This window comes from Gekko japonicus, unplaced genomic scaffold (genome assembly GCF_001447785.1).
Source record: "Gekko japonicus isolate JY-2015 unplaced genomic scaffold, Gekko_japonicus_V1.1 scaffold138, whole genome shotgun sequence".
Taxonomy (NCBI): domain Eukaryota; kingdom Metazoa; phylum Chordata; class Lepidosauria; order Squamata; family Gekkonidae; genus Gekko; species Gekko japonicus.
This window is the reverse complement of record NW_015163096.1, coordinates 441,047-465,165: the sequence shown is the minus strand read 5'-3', so window position 1 is coordinate 465,165 and position 24,119 is coordinate 441,047. Positions and strand designations below refer to the sequence as shown.

General features: G+C 42.7%; 1 protein-coding gene across 2 annotated transcripts in view; it reads right to left on the bottom strand.

Moving 5' to 3' along the window:
- Nucleotides 1–24,094, bottom strand: part of PPP4R1 (protein phosphatase 4 regulatory subunit 1) — a 63,062-nt gene extending 38,968 nt beyond the window's left edge. For both annotated transcript variants that reach the window (XM_015406613.1, XM_015406614.1), the window contains exons 1-9: nucleotides 23,913–24,094; nucleotides 23,324–23,368; nucleotides 9,944–10,079; nucleotides 8,276–8,382; nucleotides 7,078–7,220; nucleotides 6,686–6,832; nucleotides 5,304–5,411; nucleotides 2,825–2,890; nucleotides 675–833 (exon numbers count right to left, since the gene is read on the bottom strand). In XM_015406613.1, coding sequence (XP_015262099.1) covers nucleotides 675–833; nucleotides 2,825–2,890; nucleotides 5,304–5,411; nucleotides 6,686–6,832; nucleotides 7,078–7,220; nucleotides 8,276–8,382; nucleotides 9,944–10,079; nucleotides 23,324–23,368; nucleotides 23,913–23,919 — 918 coding nt within the window. In that variant the 5' untranslated portion in view covers nucleotides 23,920–24,094. The remainder of the gene's footprint in view (nucleotides 1–674; nucleotides 834–2,824; nucleotides 2,891–5,303; nucleotides 5,412–6,685; nucleotides 6,833–7,077; nucleotides 7,221–8,275; nucleotides 8,383–9,943; nucleotides 10,080–23,323; nucleotides 23,369–23,912) is intronic.
- Nucleotides 24,095–24,119: the final 25 nt, after the last annotated feature.

Sequence of the window (24,119 nt, the reverse complement as noted above, 5' to 3'; positions counted from 1 at the left end):
TGTCTGCACAGATTACTCCAAAATTCAAAGGACAGAGCTGAGTATCTCGCATGAATATATGCCCCCTTCCTCCTCCTCATCAGTACTTTAAACATAAATTGCATTCTTATAGTCGGGGCAATTGATTGCATACAGGATAGCCCAGATCTGTAATAGGGAGGAAATTAAGTCTGCTAAAAAATAAAAATTAAAGAAAGAAAGGAAGGTAAATACAAAAGAAAATAAAAAAGTTCCGTTACAAATAAGCATATGGATTTAGTTTGTTGTACGTAAGAATTATTAAAAAGGAGGAATAGTTATGAAGTTAATAGAATTTAAGTTGTTGGGGTAGTGCAGATAGAGAAAACTCTTATGTTGCTGAACATGCGCAAGGGAAATGAGATATAGTAAAGGAGTAATTGGTTATAAGATGTGCAATTAGGGAATACATTCTGGAGAAGTACTAGTTAAAAGAGGGATATCAGTTATGATATAATCTTGTAAAGGTATCCAAATTATTTACATCCATCTGTTAGGTTTTTTTCTGTTGTCTGTGTGTATTGTTTCTATGTTGTTTTGTTGAAACTAATAAAAAGACTATTATAACAAAACAACAACATAAATTGCATTCTTCTAAATCACCACATACAATACAAGAACCTCAAGCAACAATGGGAGTTTAACTATTTTCTTACCCATCGTGAAGGATCACTGATAAGGTTAATAAAAAGTGTTGACAATTTTGTTCTACGGACTTCTTGTGATGTGGCACACGAGACAGCCATGAAGCATTCTGCACAAGCCTTCCTCACACCCCACACATTATCAGAACAAAGCTGGAAAAATCTAGGCAGCTGAAGAATGCAAGACGAGATTAATTAGTATTTTTTTCTTACCATGAAACGATTCCTCATAAGTTTTTAAAATATTTTTTCAGAAGAACAAACATTGTCTAGTTTTTGGAATGGACAAAATTAAGACTGAGATTATTGCTGCTGGAATTACTCTGTTATACTGCTGCCTTTAACTATTACTGACATCACTAAAGAATGACTAAAATAATTTCACTCTGTTTTCTAAAAAGGGGCATGAATCACACTTCAAAGAAGGATGGCTTAGGGAATGTTGATGGGGCAATAATGATTAGATATTCAGCGATACTGTAATACCCTTGGGAGGGTGGGACTCAAATTTATTTTTGCTATACCAAATACCGCGGGGAGGGTGGGGTACAAATCGAATAAATAAATAAATAAATATAAAATAAATATGTGAGACAGGAAGTCTATTTTTGCAGTTATTTAAACTCATTGAGCACTTAAATGACAAAAACACATATATAATACATAATACAGCTGTCTCTCAAGAAAAACCTACCAAACGTTGACAGAAAAGAGTGCAAACTGTGCCCCCAGAAGAAATCATGGCAGCAGAAAGAACGATTTGGAAATTTCCCCACCGAGGATTCTCTCAAGAGACATGAGCAGGTTGACTGCTCCTCCCCTCCCCTTGGCACTCAGCTGCTCTCTTCATTCCATCCCTTCTGGATCATTTTCAGTCCTCCTCAGGCTAGTTTTGAGGATTTGTTTTTCTTTGTTTAATTTATAAAGTCATACCATGTAGAGATAACTCAATATGTCTGTGGATGATCCCATAGGGCAGCTTTCATCATCCGCATGGGCCAGACAATCAACTATGAGATTTTGTGACTAAAGGAGTCAAATCCCAAGAAACATGTCAGGTATACATATATAAGAGACAGAAAGTAACCGTGTAATTTATAAGAAACCAGATCATACTTTGGTTCGTAATACTTTGTGTCTCAGAAAAATGAAAGTGCCCAGACACAAGATAATTTCTAAATTTCCCAGCAAATATCAGGCCTTCAGACAGCAAACATTAGCCACGTGCTACGAGGGTACCAAAATCAGGCCACTCAGACAATGCACAGTTCAGGATCTCTAAAATTATGTAGAAAATATTCCTTTATAATTTTTTAAAAAAGAACCACTCCCCCAAAACAACCCTGTCCTTATTGGCCTCCAGGAATCATGAAATACGGAGACCAAGTCAGCATTAATTAACTTCAGTGATTAAAGGGTAAACTGAGAGGAGGGGGAAGCAAATTGACTTGTTAAAGCCCCCCTCAGTTTATACTGTCTTGAAGGAGTGTAAGATTAAGATGTTCACATCCCACTGTGCATCCCCCAACCCTAACCTTCCCTTCCTGCCAGTCTTAGAATCTATAAGCTTTTAATGATTAACACTCTAAAGCTTAAAAAGTCTTAAGGAGGGGATTAATTAGTATTAGGAAAAAAGCACTTCCTTTGACCCTAACTGACAATGTGCATATGTACACCAAGCCCCAAGCAGAGCCCCTAATAGTTTTCAGTATCTTCAAATGGTGAGGGATTGACCATCCTATGAAATGTGCATTTCTAACTCCAAATCCCATCCAAACAGCATGGGAAAAGAGAGGTGAAGATACCCTGCTCCTACATCCTGAAGATTACTTTCAGAGCTCGATGAGCAACTTCCTGCTCATCTGGACCCAAACCTTAGCATTCACAACATTTCTCTCTCTGTATTGTTGAGGTTCAGGGCTAGGATGAGAAGACAGACACAGAAGGAGAAAATTTAGTCTCTCTCCCCCCACCAAATTTCCTAATGAGCTCCACCTTGTACAATCTATTGCCAGTTTAGCCTATTTACAAGCGACTACTGCCTAAATCCAGCAAAGTTACATGCACTTAGACTGGAGATCATTGTAAATGTAATGTACTGCAATATGTTAAAAGGCATGAAAGATTACACAAGAACCTTAATCTGTAGCTTTTTCACTTACCAGCATTTCTTCAGTGGCTTGCTGTCCAACTACACTACAGATATCACCAAAATTGGCAGCACAAACCTGAGCAAAAATAAACGTATTAGACTGGCAAGTAATGTTATATAGAAGAGAATTATTTAAAGATTCAAAGTTACTGAAGAATCAAGACTGTACTTCACTGTTCCACTATGCAATGCTTTGTAATGGACAGCAAGTCTATTTAGTGGACCCCACACGGGTTCATTGCAGCCCTCATCCTGAAGTGCAGCCAGATCTTTTAAAACTGGGGCTATCTCTCCTTATATATAAAGCTATCTCTCATATATAAAGCTGCTTTGGTGTGAACGCTGCACATGCTCCCACAGCCTTTGGATCCCTCAGCTGCCACTCTGAAGGACTGCCAATCCCCAGGCTGTATTCCCTCGCTGCATTGCCTCGCTCCCACCCACAGAATCACCGCCCAGCGTATCGGCTTCAGTCTGGGGGGAGCCGGTGAAGGGGATGGACACTCCATGAGGGACGGGTGGCCTCGGGCCTCCCCTTCACCAGGGTGGTGTCCATCTGCTCCTTTGTCCTTGCCCCCCCCCCGCTTTGCAGCGCACTGGTAGGGCTCTGGGAGGAGCGGGTGGCGGTGGCCCACATGGCACAGTTCAACCTGCCAGCCCGGGTGAGCATCCTCCGGGAGATGTGGGGCCGCAGGCCCCACATCCCACCCAGGACGAGGCCTGGCCTCCCGCCTACGACAGCGCTCGCCTTGCCAGGGCTCCCGTCCTGCGGCAGCCTGGCATGGCGCTCGACCAAAGCTGCTGGGAGGGGGGGGGAGAGGATACGGGTGGGCCTCTTTGTGCTGCCTTTCCCTCGCCCTCTGGGGGGAGCGCTTCTCGCCGCCAACCTCCCCTTCTGGGCTCCATCTCTCGCTTCTCTTCCTGCCTCTTTCCTTTCACTCATCCCCCATACCTCTCCTGGAGGCTCCCTCACTCTCTCTGCTGAGTGAATCTCTGTCGAGACAGACAGGGAGGCGCCTTGCCGTAAAGCACCTGAAGGATCCCTCCGCTCTCCGCTTTCTTAATGCCCCCCAACACTTCCCCTTTCCGCCTTGCCTCTCTTTTGATCGCGCTCTCTCCTCTCCATCCCTCGCTCTGCTCTCTGCCTCCAGCCTGCCCAGCCTGTCTCATCTGCCTGTCCATCGCTCTCTTCCTCCTACCGCCACCTCTGCCCCCCCGTCATCAATACACATACCTGGAAGTCCAACTGAGTGGAATAAAACTTCCAGATAAGTACACTGAAATCGGAGCCTTTCCCCCTACAGTGTCTTCTGCGGATCTCCCCTTTCCAGCTCTTCTCTCTCTCAGTCTGGCTGCCTGTTTTCTTTCTCCCTCCCTCCCTCCGATTCTCTCTCTCTTCTCTCTTCCCCCGTTTGCGGATTTCACTTTCGAGCTCTTCTGAGTCCGCCTCACTTGCTTGTGTCTGTCGTCCTGCCCCACTATTTCCTGCCCATCCGTCCATCCCTCCCTCCCCTTCTTTCTCTCCACGGAGTCTCCAGACCCTCTTTCTAGAGCTTGTTGCATTTATTTCTGCAACAAGCCTGATTACTGATAAAACAAATTGTGAAATGAAGGAGCAATGTGATGGCAATTAAGTGACTGTCTATTGGGGTGGATCCTGCTTTTATCCTACCACTCCACTGAGCAAAGTTTGAAGCCTAAGGAAACTTCCTGCAACTTAAGTGGCTTTTCTGCTGGAGGACGACTCCTTAGGCTAAAGGAAGGAATCTCTAAGGAAAGTTGGAGACACTCCATTGTTTCTAGAAGTCACATCTCTGTTAAGGTCTAAAAAATTGATGGTGAATTTTTATTTGCCCAAGCAACTGATCAAATCTGATCTTGCCAAATACCTAAAGGGAAAAAGTCCACCCCTGTACCTTTCAGCATCCCTGTGTCGGCTTCCAGACATCCTGGCAACTAGCCCACCTGCCAGGTGTCCTTGCCACCTTGACGTGCTTCAGTCAGTGGCCAGGGCAGTGACTGCTGGCCTACTGACATGGAGAATTACAGCAAGGGACTCTCTCCTCAGCTTTAAATCACAGGGAGGGTTCCATTTCCCACAGCTAAAGGCATCAGAAGACTAAGTGGTGGGCAGGGATGCAGTCCAGCCAAGACTCCTGAAAACCACATATGCAACTAAACACACACTGATCTTTGGACTGGGACATGTCTGTATCTGGATTAAATAATAATAGAGAACCCTTCTTCCCTACCCGCACCCCATGAACAGGAATCTTGTAGCATGTCAATTCCCTCTGATTTTACAAGTTCCCTCTGGAATTTTCATCTGGGAAAAAACCCTTGAGTTTTGAAATGAATGATTTATTCTGTAGCAAACCACATGTGTGCAGCTGCAAAAAAGAATGTGGTTGTATATATGCCTCTCACAGGTTATTACAGAGAACACTAGTGGGGGAAAATAGAAGCAGAAATTTACAAAGGGTAAATACCTTACGAACATGGAACGTTCTGCAGTCACAGCACATCTCACAAAATCTAGGAAGAATGAGCCTCTCTGTGATGTCCTTTCCTACCATAGTGGCCATTTTGCACATTATCTAATTATAAGGAAGACGCCCATTAGGAAAGCAAGATGACCTATCAAATGCCATTAATTCAGCAAAATATTCTAATGCTAAGCATATTACAATCCTAAAAAAATAAAATATAAATTATGAAAGTGTAACACACATTTTTAATTTCTAAAGCATCCTGCACCACTAGTGCATGGAAATAAAATGCTCTTCCAAGCCTGAAGCTAATGGAAGAAGGAATCATATAGAGGAAAAAGAGTTTTTCTTCATACAAACATTCAAGGTTACTACATGCTACAAACAAAGAGGAATGCTGCATTATAAGCATTCCAAGGCTAATTTTTCATGTTGGCTTGCATTTTCACTGTCCACATTTGCACAAGCACGTAATACACAAGCCAGCAATACAGTTTTTGATTGTTGCAAGGGTTGCCATGGTTTGCATCCTTGAACTACAGATTACTATGCTACATTGCTCAGGCAAACAAAGACACTGATCTTTGCAAAAGTTATCCTGATTAAAAGTCATCTCTTTCACTGAAAATGGTTTTTAGTTGTTGGGAAATGGATTTTTGAAACACCATTATAATACTAAAACAGCATGGTTTGAAATACGAGGAATTTTTCAATATAAAACATTACTAAATTGGAAAGGAATGGAGAAATATGCCAGATTTTGAGAAACGAGTTTTTATTAGGCCTGCTGTTTAGAACAGTCAACCCATCAGCACCTCTTGAGCTAAGAATTCCATTCATTAGTACATTTTACACACATGGAAGAAACAGTAAATTGGATCCCACAGATCCATTTCACTAGCAGAGGCGCTGTACTCCAGCGAACAAGATTTCCTGTGTCAGGGAAGACTCCTTCGGGAAGGCTTCCTTATGGAAGCTAACTGAAGTTAACAACCGGTCATGCAGGACTGCATCCACTGCTGCTGCCTTTCCATTTCCACTCAAGTAAACATTCTCAATACAAACAGCATGTTGATATTTACTAAAACCTTATAACAATAATTGTGACATATTTTCGGATGAAAAACTTCATCCTACTCACCATGACAAGGTACCAATTTTCACTGTGCACTAGGGATTAAACTAGAAATTTCCAGCAATCCCCAACAATCCCCCATCTTGCCCACTGCAGATCACCCTCATGTCATTCCTCAGGGTCCCTTGCCTCCCAGGAGCAGAATTTTGTGGAGTTCAGTGGAAGGGAGAAGGCAGGAAAATTCTGTTCTGTCATTGGAAAATTCAGTCTGGATCCAACCTCAGAAAATGATTAAAAGGCTACTTACTGCCACAGCCTCTGTCTTCACATCGTCATGACTATCCGGAGCGGTCAGCTCTACAAGAACTGGACATACTTTGGTCTCCACATCATATCGTTCAATAAGTTCCTGCTCTAACAGAACAAGTAATGCTGCCTGGCTTGTTTTTCTCACCTGTGTTAATTGGGGGGAAAGCGACAGAGGAGAAAGGAAAATGGAATAAAGATTCACCAATATAAAACTATTCTAGAAAATCTTGACTGTGTCTAATCTACAATGGATAGGCTTTATTGTTGGGCATTAAAGCTGGTACAGGCCACTCTACTTACTTCTCAAGAAATGTCTAGAATTTTTAATTATTTTGTAGTATTTGTGTATTATTTTACTTTTATTATTCAATAATTTTAAGAGATTCTCACCTGGTTATTCTGATCTGCAAGGTACCTGACCACAATAGGCAGTAAATATTTTGAGAAAGCATATGGAATTGAAGGCCTGTTTTCTTGACAGAACATAGCAATATGAGGCACCTGCTCCATCAATTCAGCTCGTACTGTCGGTTCTATGAATTAGAATGTTAAAAACAGAAATATTTCATTTGTATGTATCATAGTGATATCGTTCAACAATCAAATTCCTACCACAGTGTGGTTCTTATGAATCACTTATAACTAATGAAAAAGGAATCATCTTGCGACCAAAATTAACATTTTATTAAAAAATGTCAAACACAATGACTAATAATTCTTGTTTTAAGAAGAGGATTCAGTTTTTCACCCTTCAAGTTAAAGCAGATTAAACATTCAGTATTCAGTAAGTGGAGCTGTAATTTAACACAGGCTATACTCACATAGCTACCAATTAAACTATTAAGAGAAGACAATGCAACAAGTTCGCCTTTAATCCCTAGGTAGTCCTAAAATATGGGTTATTGTGGAAAAGAAGAACACAGAGCTGTGGCACAGTCTATATTGGTTCACTCAACCATGGAGCTGATTTTTCATGAAATAACAGAAACATAACATATAAAAAGACATCACAACTTCAAACATTAATGATTAGTCCAGTAATAATATTTTGGAAAAGCTCCAAATCAACTAATTTCCAAAACAGAAAAGGTTTGCCTTTTTTATTTGACCGGATGTTATCTATAGAAGTCCTTATCTAACTCTACTACTGCCTCTATTAATTTCTTCAATATCATCTACAACATTAAGGCTAAAGGTAAAGTGTCTATGAGACTCTGATGTGCATGTAATAGTATGCGATAAGACCAAACACTAGGTATAGATTTTAAAAAATCTTCTAGTTGGAGGCTCACAAATTTTGGCTTTGCCAGCCATTACTGGGGGTTAAAACCAACTCCTTCACTTCCTTGCACCTTCAGTGTGCCCTAGAGGTTTGTGGGACTCCCTTTGAAGTAACTTTATAGAAAAAGGCCCACACATAATTCAGTAGGAATACTTTTTAAGGAACTACCAAAGAGACAGAAATACATGCCCAGAGAAGAAAAGATGTTACACGATTCTGTATGATAGACTACTTTCGCTTTTTGTCTCTTCCTACTAGACATCCTGGCTTTCCTTTTACTTCACCAAGACTCTTCATACTACATACCAGAATCATCTGCTAGCCTGCTGACTCTTTCCAGTACAGCAATACAATCTCTCTCATCATCACTCACTTCTTTTAAAGTGTCCAACAAACTTCGAGCCACCATTTGCCTAGAACATGAGGAAATAAAGCACATTGCAATATTGTGAAAGCAAGATATTCATTTGGGATAGAAACCTGACTTGTCACAAATTTTATCCTGATTCTCCTGCAAAGAGTTCAAGGTGGACAACATGAGGCTAGCCTATTTTGTCTTCATAACAACACTGTAAGAAATAGGCTATGCTGAAAGATCTGACTTAAAGATTCTGACCCTTACTTTGTACTCTAAGATTCAGTTCACTATATAACAACCTATTTTCCACAGGATAAGGACTGCCCTAAACAACATTAATATCTATAATTAGAAATCTGAAGTGAACTATTCTGAACTACTGGGGGGGGGGGGGGGGGGATTACATCAACTCCTACTCCAACTCCAGTTCCATTTGGTCAATATTAAAAAATAGCAACATTTTCCATAGAATTCAATGATCATGATGGGTTTCTGCAATGCTTATTTTGATACCAGAAGAAGACGACATTGGATTTATACCCTGCCCTTCACTTGGGAGTCTCAGAGCGGCTTAAGATCTCCTTTCCCTTCCTCTCCCTACAACAGACATCATGTGAGGTGGGTGGGGCTAAGAGAGCTCTGAGAGAACAGCTTTGAGAGAACTCTAACTGATCCAACGTCACCCAGCAGCTGCATGTGGAGGAGTGGGGAATCAAACCTGGTTCTTCAGATTAGTGTCTGTTGCTCTTAACTACTACACCAAACTGGCTTTGTATTGAAGGCTGCTGATAAACTCATCTTTGAAAATGAGTACATGTTACAGACCTGCTCTGAGTACCAACTAATTGCACAACATCTAATGTAGCTGCCAATCTTAAATTGTGTGTGCCTGTAGCAGACACCTAAGAAGCGTTTAGCCTTTTCCAACAGGACCTTTTAGTGCAAACACAGTGAGTCTATAATAGTTTTTTAAATGTGTGAAGCAGTCCTTAGAGGGAAGCAGAGGTCATTTCGGGGGGGGAACACGGGGGAACACAGTTCCCCCGGGCGAGGTACGGGGAAGCCCCGCCCCCTGCTTATGGCCGCCCCGCCCCCTGCTTCCGGCCACCCCGCTTCTGTCTCTCATTCAGCCAGGAGGAGGCAGGAGAAGAGGGAGGGTAAGTTGCTTCCTCCCTGCCTCTCCCCACCCCTGCCTGCCTGGGGCCAGGGAGGGCCTTCGTGGGACTTCCTTGCACTCCCGCCGGCCTTGCAGGTCCACCGCCGGGCCCCTCATGGGGCTTGGCAGTGGAGCTGCAAGGCTGGCACCGGCAGCCGGGACCGTTGGGGGCGGGGTGTGTGGCCTTATGACACATTTCCGGTGATGTCAGGAGGTGTGGCCTTATGACACACTTCCGGTGATGTCAGGGGGTGTGGCATATGCTAATGAGTTATGCTAATGAGTTCCCCTAGCTCTTTTTCTACAAAATGACCCCTGGAGGGAAGACATCTAAAACGGCGAATGAATGGTAGATACTTAATTCATAACTGCCCTTTTGAAAAAGGAGATCCAAGTTATGCCTTGCACACATGAATTAAACATATGTTAAAATAACATAAAATAGGATGAGACATCATACCTATTAAAAATGTTCTCACTTGAAGCGTACTTGTCCAATCTTCCTAGAGGCGTCAACATTTCATCTTGTGAGACAAAGTCCAGGGCTGAAGGTATAATAATCACATCAGACTCTGAGCTGTAGTCATCCACACCAACTATCAGAGACATCAGAAATATTCCTTACAATCACAATACGATATTTTAACACAAAAAGGATGTCTAATGCTCAGAAAGGCTGGCCTATGCAAATATTAAAACCTCATTTTCCTTTACAGTGATTTCTTTTTAAAAACAGCTCTATGTAATTGGTCTTGAAAACTGCATTCACTTGTGTACAGTTCTTTTCCTATGTTCTAGTAGTTAACAAAACAGTTACAGAACCAACACTTGTGAAGACACTAAGTTCCTAGTAACTTTCTACTGGTCCTTCAGTCGACTGATTGGACACCTTCTAGTCTCAGCAACTGAACATACCAGCTGCATTCAGGCATCATTTTAAGGAGGCTTGCGAAGAAACCCAGTCTGTTGCCCTGCATGCACATGTATCCCTCTCCTACCACAGAGAATCTCAGTTAAAAACTGATGGCACACAAATACATGAATGTTTGTTAACCCTTAGTTTCCACAACACAAACTAAGACTACCTTTACATACTGTGCCTATTAAAGCAAGTGACAATTTTATCATGCTAATATTTTTCTGAAGTGTCTTCAAAGCACACAATATTATAGTGGTTCAAACACAGAAAACTGTAACTTCCCAGAAAATAGAAGAGCATGGTATAAAGAGTTCTAAAGCTAACCGTTTACATTTTCCAGCGGTTGAATATGTAAGAAATTACCGTCATTACCAACAGGACTAATATTTCATGGGTCATGAAAATATCTGGAATTCTTAAATCCTAGCATCAATTTTTTAGGAGCCAAACTGGGGTTACTGAAAGGGATATATTCCCAGTGCATCAATATTGGCATTTCTGATATTAAATCAAACTGGTTACCACTCATTTCTAAAGCAAGGTATACAGGGCTTTCAGCATAAAGCTGCCAGAGAACAGAGTAACACCGCTTTGCCTCTATAAAGCTTCATGGCCAACACTGGCTTTCAAATTAAATGAAGTTTTAGAGGTGGTGCAACTCTACCCTTTTTCTCCTATCTCTATGTTCTTACTTGCTCAGGCAGCAGCCATTCCTTCCTTGCAAGCATGGATCCTTTTTCTAGCAGTTATAAAACTCCACCCACATTCTACACACACACACACACACCCTTCCATTTATTACTACACTACACCATGAAATAAGTGGGGAGGGGAAATCAGGCAAGGATTCATTCTCCGTTCAATGAAGCTATCAAGCTTGGTTGCAGTGTTGCTTACAGCATTTGACATCATGATGACAGATCAACTCAAAAACAAGATACCAAAGCATTGGTCAAGGAAACACAAAGCACATTATATTTCTAGTTGTAGCCAACGGTAACAACTAAAGCTGGGAAATCATGGTAGAATGATTTATTTACAGATATTCTTATCACAAACAGGGACACATTTACTATCTCCAATAAGGATAGGTTTTTTGTAGGTGCTGGTTAGAATCAACACTAGAAGGTGTTTCTTCTTCCCTGTGTTGTCCTTTTTGTAACTGTCCTTTCCTGCCCTGCCCCACTCCCACTACACACACACAAAAAAACCCCACCCAAATCCCAATCAGAAACGAGGGATAATCATTAATTAATATACAGAAACATTCATCTCCCGCCTTTCTATCCAGAATTCCTAGTCTAGAATCTGAAATTCCCTAGTCTAGAATCCGGAATGCCTTTATCCACATGTAACAGAGATCTTCAGGCAAGGCAACCAGTGCTGTCTCACTCCTAAAGCCAGGTCTGAATTCGTTTTCAATCATGCTTCAGGCCTGGCTTTGGGAGCGAGACAGGACTGGTCTCTTTGGCTGACAATGTCTATTTACATGTGGGTAAAGGCACAACATCGCTGTTGATCCTTCTGGATCTATCAGCAGCCTTCAATACAGTTGACCACTTGGTCCTGATTGACCACCTTTCCTCCCTGGGGCCAAGGGGCACTGCCCTTAGTTGATCCTCCTCATTCCTCCAGAGATGGTCACAGAGGGTTGTTATTGGGTAGGAGAAGTCTTCCCGATGAGACCTGAGTTGTGGGGTCTCACAGGGTTTGATCCTCTCTCTGATGTTATTTAACATATATATCCACTCTCTTGCCAAGATTGTCAGGAGGTTTGGAGTTGGGTGCTATAATTCAACAAAGTGCAATCACACATAATATTATAATTAAAGATTTCTGAAACCAGGATGTTTTCAGTCGTACTCCATGCATGGAGAGAGGGCATGCAAGCATAACAATAAGCCAGATTCATGCCCATCATGCAACATCTGAATAGAGCCATATAATACAGACACAAATTGTACATGTTTTCCGTACGGGAGAAGCTGTACTATTCGGATACACATTACAGAGTCTTCATTTATCACTGACACACAGAAAGCCACACAGAAAAGCCCTTTGGCTATGCCAGTCTTTCTAGGGATTTAAAATCATCCCCTAATATTAGTTACAAAAGTTTAACACTGCTATCTTCAAAGGCTGTTGCCATTTTTTGTAATAAAACCAGGACATCACATTATGTAACAAATAGAAGTCATGAGCTCAGCATGTCTTTTTCATGATACGTCTACTTATGTCAAAAATGTTTGACAATGTTATGCCTTACCAAGAAACAACATACAAGAGTACTCCTCTAGTTTTAGATGCTACACACTGAATAAATGGTCCTAATTCTGTAGTCCTCCCTGAAGCATATGCAGAACCTTTGGTTACCTAAGACCTAAATGAAATCCTACTCCCTTTATATCTCCCACTGAAATATCTAACACACTCAGCACTACTTTGAATTTACCTCCTATGAAGCACACTGATCATGAGAGTGAAGTGATATTTTAGGGGCTGCTCCAGAGATATGGTGCCCCCCTTACAAAGTCACAGAAGCTCCAATATCTTCCAGAACAAATGATCTGCTTTAACTGGTTATTAATGATCAGGATTGCACTGGTATTAACGGTTTTATTTTAAATGGTAATCTTGTTCGCAAGCAATGAGGTTCGCTCAACACTTTATATATAGTGATCAGATCATGAAAATTTCACAGAAGAGAGAACACGTGAGCTCTCAATGCCTTCTTCAGTGATTTTCCTGGCAGGGACTACCAGCCATCTTACTTGCACTCTGACAATTTCTTAGTTCTCTTGAATAAGCCAGCAGGGAGCTAATGCTAGAGCAAATTCCATAGAAAGCCTGGAATGAATGAACAAAATATTTATGCACAATCCAGCAGTACTGCAACTTATCGGTACAATACACAATACAGTTACTTAGATGTTGGGACTGCACCTCTGAGCTCACTTTGCTTATTAGTTTTAAGAAGGTTCTAATCTGCCGTGAGCCTTGAAGAACAGCATAAGCAAAAATAGAAATAACCAGACAACTATTTTATACTCTGATTTGTTGCATCATATCAACAACAATTCTATTAAGCTTCATTACCAATAATGCTATATATGTTGTCAAAGGCTTTCATGGCCGGAGTTCATTAGTTGTTGTAGATTTTCCAGGCTGTATGGCCATGGTCTTGGCATTGTAGGACCTGACGTTTCACCAGAAGCTGTGACTGGCATCAGTGTTTATGAATTTCATTGGCTTCCCTGTGTAATCTAACATGGAAATTGGATGTGGCTGAACATAGTCTAACTCAAACAGGACACAGTATCTTATTCCAAAACACCAAAAGGCTGGGCAACACCTCCAATTACCATGTAAGATTACACAGGGAAGCCACTAAATCCTCCATAAACATAAACACAATTTCAACAGGAAAGAAGGGAGTTTAAATATAAATAGGGCATGGTTTCCTGTCCTGAAAAACACAAAATGCTCTACATCTTATAATAGCATTACAGATAAGATTAGAATTTCAACAGCCAAGCCATATGCAAAAGAACCTCTTCAGGAAAGCTCCTCCATTAGCATGTCACAGCCTGGGGAACGCCTACAAGATAATGACTCAGCCCTACTCCACCTTCCTGAGTAGATATAAATTACCTGCCTACCATTTTTCTTCTCACCTTGACACAGAGAGTACTCCATCTTTCTATGTTATACCTCTGAGGATGCCAGTCACAGCTGCTGGCAAAACGTCAGGTCCTACAATGCCAGGACCACAGCATACAGCCCAGAAAATCTACAACAAGTACTGCTATATATGGTTTTAAACACTTTCAAAGTTCAGTCACAGACAATTAAGATATATTTGAAAGTACCCGCTGTCTCCAAAAACATAAATGATTCTGCTTCCATTAGAGATCTGCCATCAACAGCATGCTCTTCTGCCATGGTAATAGAAGCTGTACTCTTAGTTCACCATTCTGCCTTCAGTCTCGCAAAGACTAACACATTCTTCTCACAAGAGTATCTGTAGCAAGCCAGAGGAAGCACCTTCCATTACTTCCTTCTTTTTATATATACAATAAGAAGAGGAGCCAGCCATTCTCATATCTAACCTCTTCTCATAAAAGTCAATACTCCAGTGGTCTCTACATGCTCTTATGTTACACTGTTGCTCCACTGTGCTGATAATAATTGACTCTGCAACTTGCTTATACTGTACACATCATAATGGGGTCTCTGATGTAGCATTAGGGCTTTCTGGCACTACAGTGAGTGCTTTTTTTAAACTCTACCAACATGAGACAGAAGGTAACAAGACAAGTTATGATGCTGAGCATTCATAAAAACCAATAATAAAAAAGTAACAGGTAAAACTTATAAAAACCAATTCCCTAATAAGTAAAACAGCACTAATGGAAAGTTTCAGAAGAACTCTAATACTACCTGCAGTATGATTTTTCTAAAGAAGTCCATTAAACAACTTCAAATGCTGCTGGAATAAAGTAATTTTACATGCCCTTGTCAAACACAGTGGGCTTGTCAATCACGGAGAAGGCCCTGTGCCTCTTCTTCCAAACTCTGAGAGTGCCTGCCAACATTGTTAATATTAGATTTTGAACTTATTTCTCAATTTTGAACTTATTTACCATTATATACTACATTTACTAGGGCTGCGGTGGCTCAGTGGTTAAGACGCTGAACTACAGGCTGGAAGGTCGGTAGTTCAGCAGTTCGAGACCCGAGTGCCGCATGACAAACTGAGCTCTCGTCTCTGGCCCCAGCTCCTGCCAACCTAGCAGTTCGAAAGCAAGAAATTGCAAGTAGATAAACAGGTACCACTTCGGTGGGAATGTAACAGCATTCCGTGTGCCTCAGTGTCTAGTCATACCAGCCACATGACCACGGAAACGTCTTCGGACAGTGCTGGCTCTTCAGCTTGGAAACGGAGATGAGCACCACGCCCTAGAGTCAGATTCAACTGGCTTTTGAGCAAGGGAAACCTTTACTTACCACATTTACACTCAAACTTTAATTTATCTAATTCATCTCTCATCTTTAAAGAATGCTGTAAATATTTGTTATTATAATTTGGTGTTATAGTAAGACAAATTACACCTATTAGTCCTAAGCATCCTAAGATTCAGAAGCATTTTCCTGTATAACACAACACCCGTAGAAGACAAAAATGTTAATAATTGTACCAAAACTACTATAAAACAATGAAATGGCAGACGTTTGTTGTAACCAAAACAAAGCATCTCATAGCACCTTAAAGATTTGTTATTCTATTTTGTCATAAGTTTTCGCGAACCAGGGCCTAATTTCATACCCTTTTGTGATCAGGGTTCAAATACATATTTTATATATGTATAGAAATACATACACACTTGTGTACAAAACAGGGAGGCAAAAGCAATTACAAAATGGGTCCAGACGGTCAAACAATCAAGAGTGACATTATACATAATATCTCTTTGAAAGATTCATCTTCCTTCTTCATTATAAAATAACAAGCAGAGTAGCCACAAGGACTTGCAAGGGTCATCTAATTTCTCCCTGCCTCACTATTTCCTCTTTCCCTTCCCTGAAAGACCCCCATAACCTCTCCCCTGGGTTTCTTTAACTCCTCCCCACCCACCTTCATCTGACTCGCTCCTCAAAATCTTTTTTTGCTTGCCTAATTATTGACTTGCATTTCTTTTGTCAGAGCCTGTGGTTCCTCCTGTTCAATTCATTGGGGCAAATGTTCCACTTTTTAAAAGAAGCCTCTTTCCTTTTGATAGCTTCCTTGACTCGCATTGTTAACCATGTAGGCCTTCATTTAGACTCGGCAGTGCCTTTCCTAACCTGTGGAATGCATTCTATTTGGGCTTCAATTAGTGTAGTTTTAAATAGCTTCCAAGCATCCTCTAGGCCAGGATTTGACTTTCTTGTGTTTCCCTTCAGCTTCCTTTTTACTATTCCCCTCATTTTTGTAAAGTTCTCTACTTTAAAATCAAATATTACAGTTTTGGACTTTATGGATCACTTCCCATTGACCTGAATGCTGAACTTGATAGCATGTGGTCACTGTTCCCAATTGGAATAACGACCTCTACATCTCACACCAGGTCTTGAGACCCAGAAGCAAGTTCAAGAACCCCTCTGGTTTGCTCTGTGACCAACAGTTCAAGTGCACAGTTATGTATGAGGTCTAGGAATCTCATTTCTAGAGCATGACTCAAGGACACATTTACCCAGTCAATGCGAGGGTAGTTGAAAGAAATGGCACTTAACACAACACATGGGCACTGAGCACAAACTGCCAAAGAGGAGAAGAAATGCTGATACTGCATGTATCCTGCCCTGCTCAGAATTCTTTCAAATACTTCACTGTAGGACACACACCCCTAACAGGGTGTGCAAAGGACAACATACAAAGATAAGCAAAGGGAGGGGGAGTCATTGCTCACATTGGGACTGCTATAGATGTTTCACCCTGACCCCCATACCCACTGTGCATATTGCCTCCACAAGCCTGTCCTGCAAAACAGCTGCTAGTAGTAAGCATGAACTGTGCGGGGGGGGGGGCTGGCAGATATACTGGCATCCTGCTGCCATCCTGTGACCACAATACCACGCTGACCAAACTCTCTGTGATGCAAGTGGGGGACACAGGGAGCACAATGGCCGTCCATGGTGATTCCACTTCAACCTGCTACCACTGGCCTATTGCCTTGAAAGATCAGAGCTGCATGGAACAACCCCAGCAAAAACATGCAGACACAGTTCCAATGCAACTCCCCTCCATGGATGGATAAGTGGCAGTCCAGCAGTTCCATCATATCCGCCAAATGGGCAGCCTGCCTTGTAGGAACACCGCCCTCCCCCCAAGGAAGAGAGGCATGCAAACCCTGCACAAGTCCAACTTGCTCTCTGATCTTACTGCAGAGTTCTTGTGACTCTCTGGACTCTTCACAGGCAGCCATCGAAGACGAAGCTAGGAAGGATGCCATTTCAACCATAGTGCCAATCGTCCTGGAACTATGACATGACAAACAGCTAAGCATGCATCTAATCGCTCTACTGTGGAGTTGCTATCTCTCATCCTAGTATAGTTCCTGCACCAATGCAAGCTGCTTAACAGACAGTTGTTTGACAAACACAGTTGTCCCTCTCATGGGCAGAAAGTGAGTGGCCCAGCTCTGCCTACGGCTCTACAGTTTGTTGGTGTAGCTTGAAAATACACTGGAACTTTACCAGAAGACTAAAAGGTAAAGGTAAAGGTTCCCTTGCTCGAAAGCCAGTCGAATCCAACTCTAGGGTTGCGGTGCTCATCTCCGTTTCAAAGCCGAAGAGCCAGCGCTGTCCGAAGACGTTTCCGTGGTCATGTGGCCGGCATGACTAAACACCAAGGAGCACAGAACGCTGTTACCTTCCCACTGAAGTGGTACCTATTTATCTACTTGCAATTTCTTGCTTTTGAACTGCTAGGTTGGCAGAAGACTAGCAACCCCTTTAATTTGAATTGCCTTCAGATGTGTTCCGATGCTGTTCTATAGATGTGTGGAGCTCTCCACTGGAGGAGAGTTTGACTGGGGGCTGATACAACTAGACTCAGGCAACACTCTCCCTGCATGCAGCTCATACTAGGAGGGGACTGGGGAGTGGTCCAATGTGCACACAGGTATGTTCTTGCAAGGGGGGAGGGGTCTTCAGGTTTCACACTCCCCCACACCACTCCCAGCATTTGGTAAGGCACACAGATTATATGGGTGGCAGCAGGCATTAACAGAGCATGAAGGCTGCTGGGGCAACTATTAGCTGGTGGTGGCAATAAGCTCCCTGGTACTGCATGCGGCTTGCCAGCCAAAATGATTGACATGCTGGGCAGCCAATCAGCATGAGCAGCCTCTTCCACAATTCTGTTTGACAAGGCAAATTCTCCACTGTGCTTAATATTCTGTCAAGCCTGTCTCGGGAATCTACTGACATGAAATCTGAACCAAGCCCCTGGGGTACACTATACCCATGCCCTTTCATTGCACTATGCCTCTCCGCATTTTCCACTTTTCTATTTAGCTCATGTCAAAGGCAAGACTGCAGTGCTGAGAGATGCCTAATAACCTTGTGCTGTGTCTTGCTCCTGTACCACCCAGTCTGTTAAGCGGCTAGAGAATTGCATCCAAGTATGTAGCGTGAGGCTTCTACCCCACCCTCTTACTGCTGTTTTGCTGTTGCTGGCAAAAGTTGAACTGTGACTTCTTGCCACCACCCCTGTAGCTTGAATCAAACTCATGGCTGGTCTTTGCCAGATGGGTGCCTTTCTATAGTGAGCTACTGGAGATGTAGGATGTGACAGGACTACTTTTCTTAATGTGCAACTATGTGTTCCTATGTTGCTGCCTTCACTCTCTCCGTTCATGTGTCTGACTTTTGAGCCTCACTGTGCCCAAGACTTGAGCTCCTGAGCAGAAGTGCCTGGAGGCCTGCCCACCTCCTTTTACAGAGCCACCCCCAGACTTACCCAGGAGTCACAGACACTCACATGAGTGCCAGCAATAGGAACAGTGGCAATGAGGAGAAATGCTGCCATAGCAGCTATACTGTATGGGCCTTTGAAGGCTCCAATTCAACCACAACCAACAGCTGCCAAAGCCAGCCAGGCCGACAGCAGGAACAAGGGGGAATACTGTAAGAGTAGTAATGCGGTGTGGGCCTTTTAAGGACCCACTTCAATCACTGCCAACAGCTGCCAGGAGTTTAGTCCAGCCAGGGCAATATGAGCAGGAAAGAGACTGCAGGTAAGACTCACTTGGTCTCCTGAGACTGCTAATTCTGGAAAGACTTCAGTGGAATTGACTGAACAATGTGTGGCCTGCTGCACTAGCTTCATAATGGCTTTGAAGCAGACCAGTGAGGAGGTGGCTGGCTTCTCTTTTTAGGCTACACAGAAGAGCCCCAGTGGAAAGGAGGAAGAATCAGATGCTGCAAACCCCTCCCCAGTTTGGAGGCTCTGCAAGCCCAAGTAGGACAATGTGATGGAGCTGCTGGATGCCCCTGAACACCACAGCAAGTAATCCCATGTGTTTTATTAGAGCTTGCTGTCCCGAGGGAGCTACACAGGCACATGAATACAGTGCCTGGAGAGAACACATTTGCTTCCCTGTGTATGTGTGAGCATTGCAAAAGAGAACTTGGCTGCAAGTAAGGACTCAAACACACGTTTGCACAAGTTCCTGGAGTATGTTAATTCCAAGAAACCTACCAGTCCTACCACGGAACTCCTTCCACAGGAGAGTAGTTTTTCCTGTCCTTGGTATATTTCCCACATAGGGGCAGCAACACTCTAGAATCGGGGGAGATGGGTGCATCAGTGGATATGACTGGATATCCCCATCTGTCATGGGGGTATCAACAGCACACCTCTCCATGACTGATGGATGTCAGCAGAGATGCTATAGACTCTGGTGCATTCCTTTTTCTTTCTGCAGCTTGCAGAGGGGTATCTGTAAACAACTGCCTTACTGTGGAGCAAGCACAGGATACCGATTAGCAGTCCTAGGGATTCAAAGCAAATTACTGTTTATTCTGGAACATTAAAGTTTCACAAGAGTTTCTCTACATGAGACACTGACTTCAACAGAATGCTAGATTCAAATTTCCCTCAGTACTCCATCAACCTAAATGACTGTTTCGTCCTACTCAAATGGATGCTAAACAAGAGGCCATATTAAATGACAATTTAAAAAGTACTAAATAAATTTAATTGTTGTGTTCTTTACTTTCTTATTCCATAACTTTTTCATGACAGTCAGTTGTTTTTTTACACTGTTAATTTCCCTGGGCTTTTAAGAAAAGAAATCTTCAAGATGGGAGCATATACTAGGCAAGGTAAGTTTGAAGTACAACTGTTGAGTCATGTACAGAAACAACCACAAAACCGTAGCAGAATATGGTTCTAAATCCTCTTAAAGCAAAATATTTAGGTAGTAGAAGTGTCAAGGTTGAACTCTTCCTTGTCCCATTTATTACTATAAGGTAAAAAATACCCTCTCTTCTGCTTCCAAGCTCAATCACTACTGAGCAAGTCACTTTTCTTATGGAGAAACATTTATATTTAAGAGGTTTGCCTGGCTAGAATTACATAACTGGTCATTTTTCTTCGAGAAGCAATAGAAGAATTTTAGCTGCTTACAAGACTTACGGGCAGTTAACAGTGGAGTCCTAAGTAGAAAACAAGAACAGAATGCTGGACTTTATCAGAAACATCATTTTCTTTACCTAGGAAAGTCACAGTTCATTGGCTGAACAGATCAGAAATAACAGTGAATTCATGGGTGTAAAGACTGTGAAATAACATGCAATGCAAGCAGTCACTGGCTTCCCCCTCCACTGCTATAATTTAAATATTACTTGCCTTGCAAGCAGTTTACATAAGAACGTGAAGCTTTTGCTTTCAGTCAAGGATTTATGAAGTTATCATGAACTGGATTACCATAATTTACTGTATTTTAAGTTCGTCATTGAAACTACAGGGAGACAGCACCTAAAACAAAATACACAGTAGCCTTAGACATCAGCTTCTTACAAGGAGTTTGCTGGACTGTCAATATGTCATTTATACCCATCTTAAGGCATCATCTTAATCCTCAAAGCCACTGGTGAAAATCAGATCTTTTGGTAATTCATTTCATTCTATGAAGGGACAAGACAGCTGCACAATTCTAGGAACACACAGGGTACAAAGTTCAGGATGAAACATGTGAGAACAAGAAACGAAGTGTTCTCAGATGCAGAACTCTGGCACAAAAAGGACTTCTACAGGAAATGAAGCCAATATAGCATCTAAACACTCTGTTGCTCATTGAAAGGTACTCCTTTTTGACAAAACTTTCCACTATAGCCTTAATAATCAAGAAATTAAAGGCATGAAGACTCCTATTACAAGCACTGTTTTTTGTGAGCAGTAAAAGAGAGGAAACATCCTTAATTTGTATACAGCTGTATCGCAATGAATGCTACAGCACAGTTTATGACAGAAGTTAAGATTTGCTTATATATCAGGTCACCCTCACTGATTAGAAAAGATTTAGAGCCTCACAAGAGCTATTCTGTCTGATAAAGTGGTTCAATCCAAGAGCTAACAACTAAACTTATTATCTATGAAGACTCTGTGCATAAGGAAAAAGTAGTAGAGTGTGGGAACCAATGTGAGCCAATATTATAAGAGACAGCTTTTATACTATTCAGGTGCCTTATTCTTATTCCCCAGAACACCTTTTATAGCACAGAGTTTAAAGAATGTTACACAAACATAGACCCCTGCACAGACTGCCTATTACAGCATTCGTGGTTTTTAAAAACCATAAAAATGTAAATCATATTTACATTATTAGGAATTAGAGAATACACTGAGTTACATAGGCGAACTTCACTTGTATGTTCAAAATGGACGTCATTGTTTTTATCTAAGTAAATGCTAACAATTTATCCAACTTGATGCTATTTATCTTAATAGGCAGCAGCACTCCAAATTCTCAGGTACTGAACACCATGGATCAAATGTTGATGCCTTGGCAACTTAACTTGGATGCTGCTGGAAAACAGGCTTCCCCCCCCCCATTATGCTGGTTCCATGCAGCTCCCAGGTTTTCCACATCTTTCCCCAAACCCACTTTGCTACAACATTTAGGGAAAGTTTTCAGCAAACAGAGGGTAGCACTCATAAGGACAAGAAAGTCTAGAACTTCCTCATCCTGCCCATATTAACCCCATTTCCCCTGACCCAGTCTCCCACGTTTCACCACTACTACCAGAAGGCTTTGTTTCAAGTTGACAACAAAAGAAGCTACACATTTACTTTTTAAAATACAAGCTGGGAATTGAAAGAACTTGATAGACAGATTGTTATAACAATAAGCTAAGTGCCAATTTTTAGAAAACCCTGAAAAGTGCCAATTTTTAGAAAACCCTGAAAATGTACACTGGTGGAACAGCTGCCACAGGAGAAGGGAAAACATAGGGTACCCTGGCATCTGGAAACCCCACTGCCCTGTTATCAGCAACTGGAAAAAAACCACACAAGCATGTCACTGCAGGTGAGGAAAGCACCTTAGTTTCAAAAAAAACAAACACCATCCCATTTATTTAAAACATTAATATCTGGCATTACTGCCAAATTAGACATTACTGTTCATTGCTTTTTTATCCATATAAATTTCTCATTTCAGTGGCCTCTCCAAAAGTTAACAGAATTTGAAAAAAAGGCTCACTGCTTACAGGACACACTGAGTATGTTATGAGCAATAATTCAGAAACTTCTGTGAGGTGAATAAAAAACTACTATTTGCCTCCTCTGCTATTGTTAAACTTAACAGTGCAACATGACTAAAATCTCATTCACTGGAATAACAGCACAACCAACCCATCCAACTTATTGCTTTCCCCATTTCCACTTCCTGCTCTCCAGCACCTAAAAGAAAAGCAGAGAGAGAGAGACCAAAAACTTTTTTCCCCCTAAACCCTTTGTAAACCATACACGTAAATGCCCATATGTGAGGAAATGACCAAGGACAGCTGAGCATGGCTGCTTCCTCCCACAATGCAACGTGGGCCTCCATGCTATCAAACCATTTATTCACTGAAGCAAATCCAAATGAGAGCGAGGCATACACGCGCGAGCTCAATCCGTCTCTCTCCCCACCCAGCCGATACTTTATAAAAAGAACACACGCACCAGACACCCCCCACCGCAGAGGGACGGGTCGCATCTCCACATTTTGCTCGAGACCCAGGATACCCTGAGTTTCCGGGAGGGAGCAAAATGGGACGGTCCCGGCCCACCCCAAGCCCTCCCTGGAGACGGTGAAGGTGTATCCGCATGTGTACCCGGGCGGGGGGGGGAGGAGGAGGAGGAAGAGGAAAGCTGCTGGCACTACTTACATCCGTCTATCTCCTCCTGCAGGTCTTTCTGGAGCAGCGACAGATCTACATGCAAAGAAAAAGAGAGGGAGAGACCTCCAATGTGAACTGTAGCAGAAGGGTCCCTGTATCGAAGCCCTGTTGTCGGTGTGTCCCTCCCTACCCCCTTCTAAAACCCTTCCGTTCTCTCCCCTTTGTAAAAACAAGAGCCCTTCCTCTAGCACGTAAACATACACACACACGAGCAACATCCCTACACTACGGCCCCCTCCTCACAGCCATGCTGCCGGGGGCGGGGGGGGGGAAGGGGACGCCTACATCTGGCAACAAATCCCACAAGCCCGTCCTACCACAGAGAGAGAGAGGGAGAGAGCGAGCAAGCGACCAGTAACAACAACAAAATCCCTTCACACACGACTCCTTTACCATACTTGCCCGGCACTCTCTCTCTCTCGCTCGCGCGCACAAGAGAGTAACAGGCCAAAGTATTAATTTTAGGAAGCGGGGAATCTGCTGCTCGGGGGGGGGGGCTGAGGCGCTTCGACCCCGGGGTGGCTCTCTAGCGCTACATTGGGACAGGGTAGCGGGGCGGAAGGGAGGTGCTACCTACCCGCCATGTTTCTGTAAACCTCCCCACCCGATTCCAGGGGCTACATTGAACCCGCCGTGGTTGTAGGCAAAGGAGGTTTCTGAGGAAAGGGGGTCGGTCGAGGTGGCGGTTGCGGCGGCGGCGGGCGGAGGCCTTCTTTGGGCCCAAGAGCGGCGTTTCCGGGCGTCCCCGGGAGAGCCTCGCACAGCGCGAGCGAGCCCGAGAGGG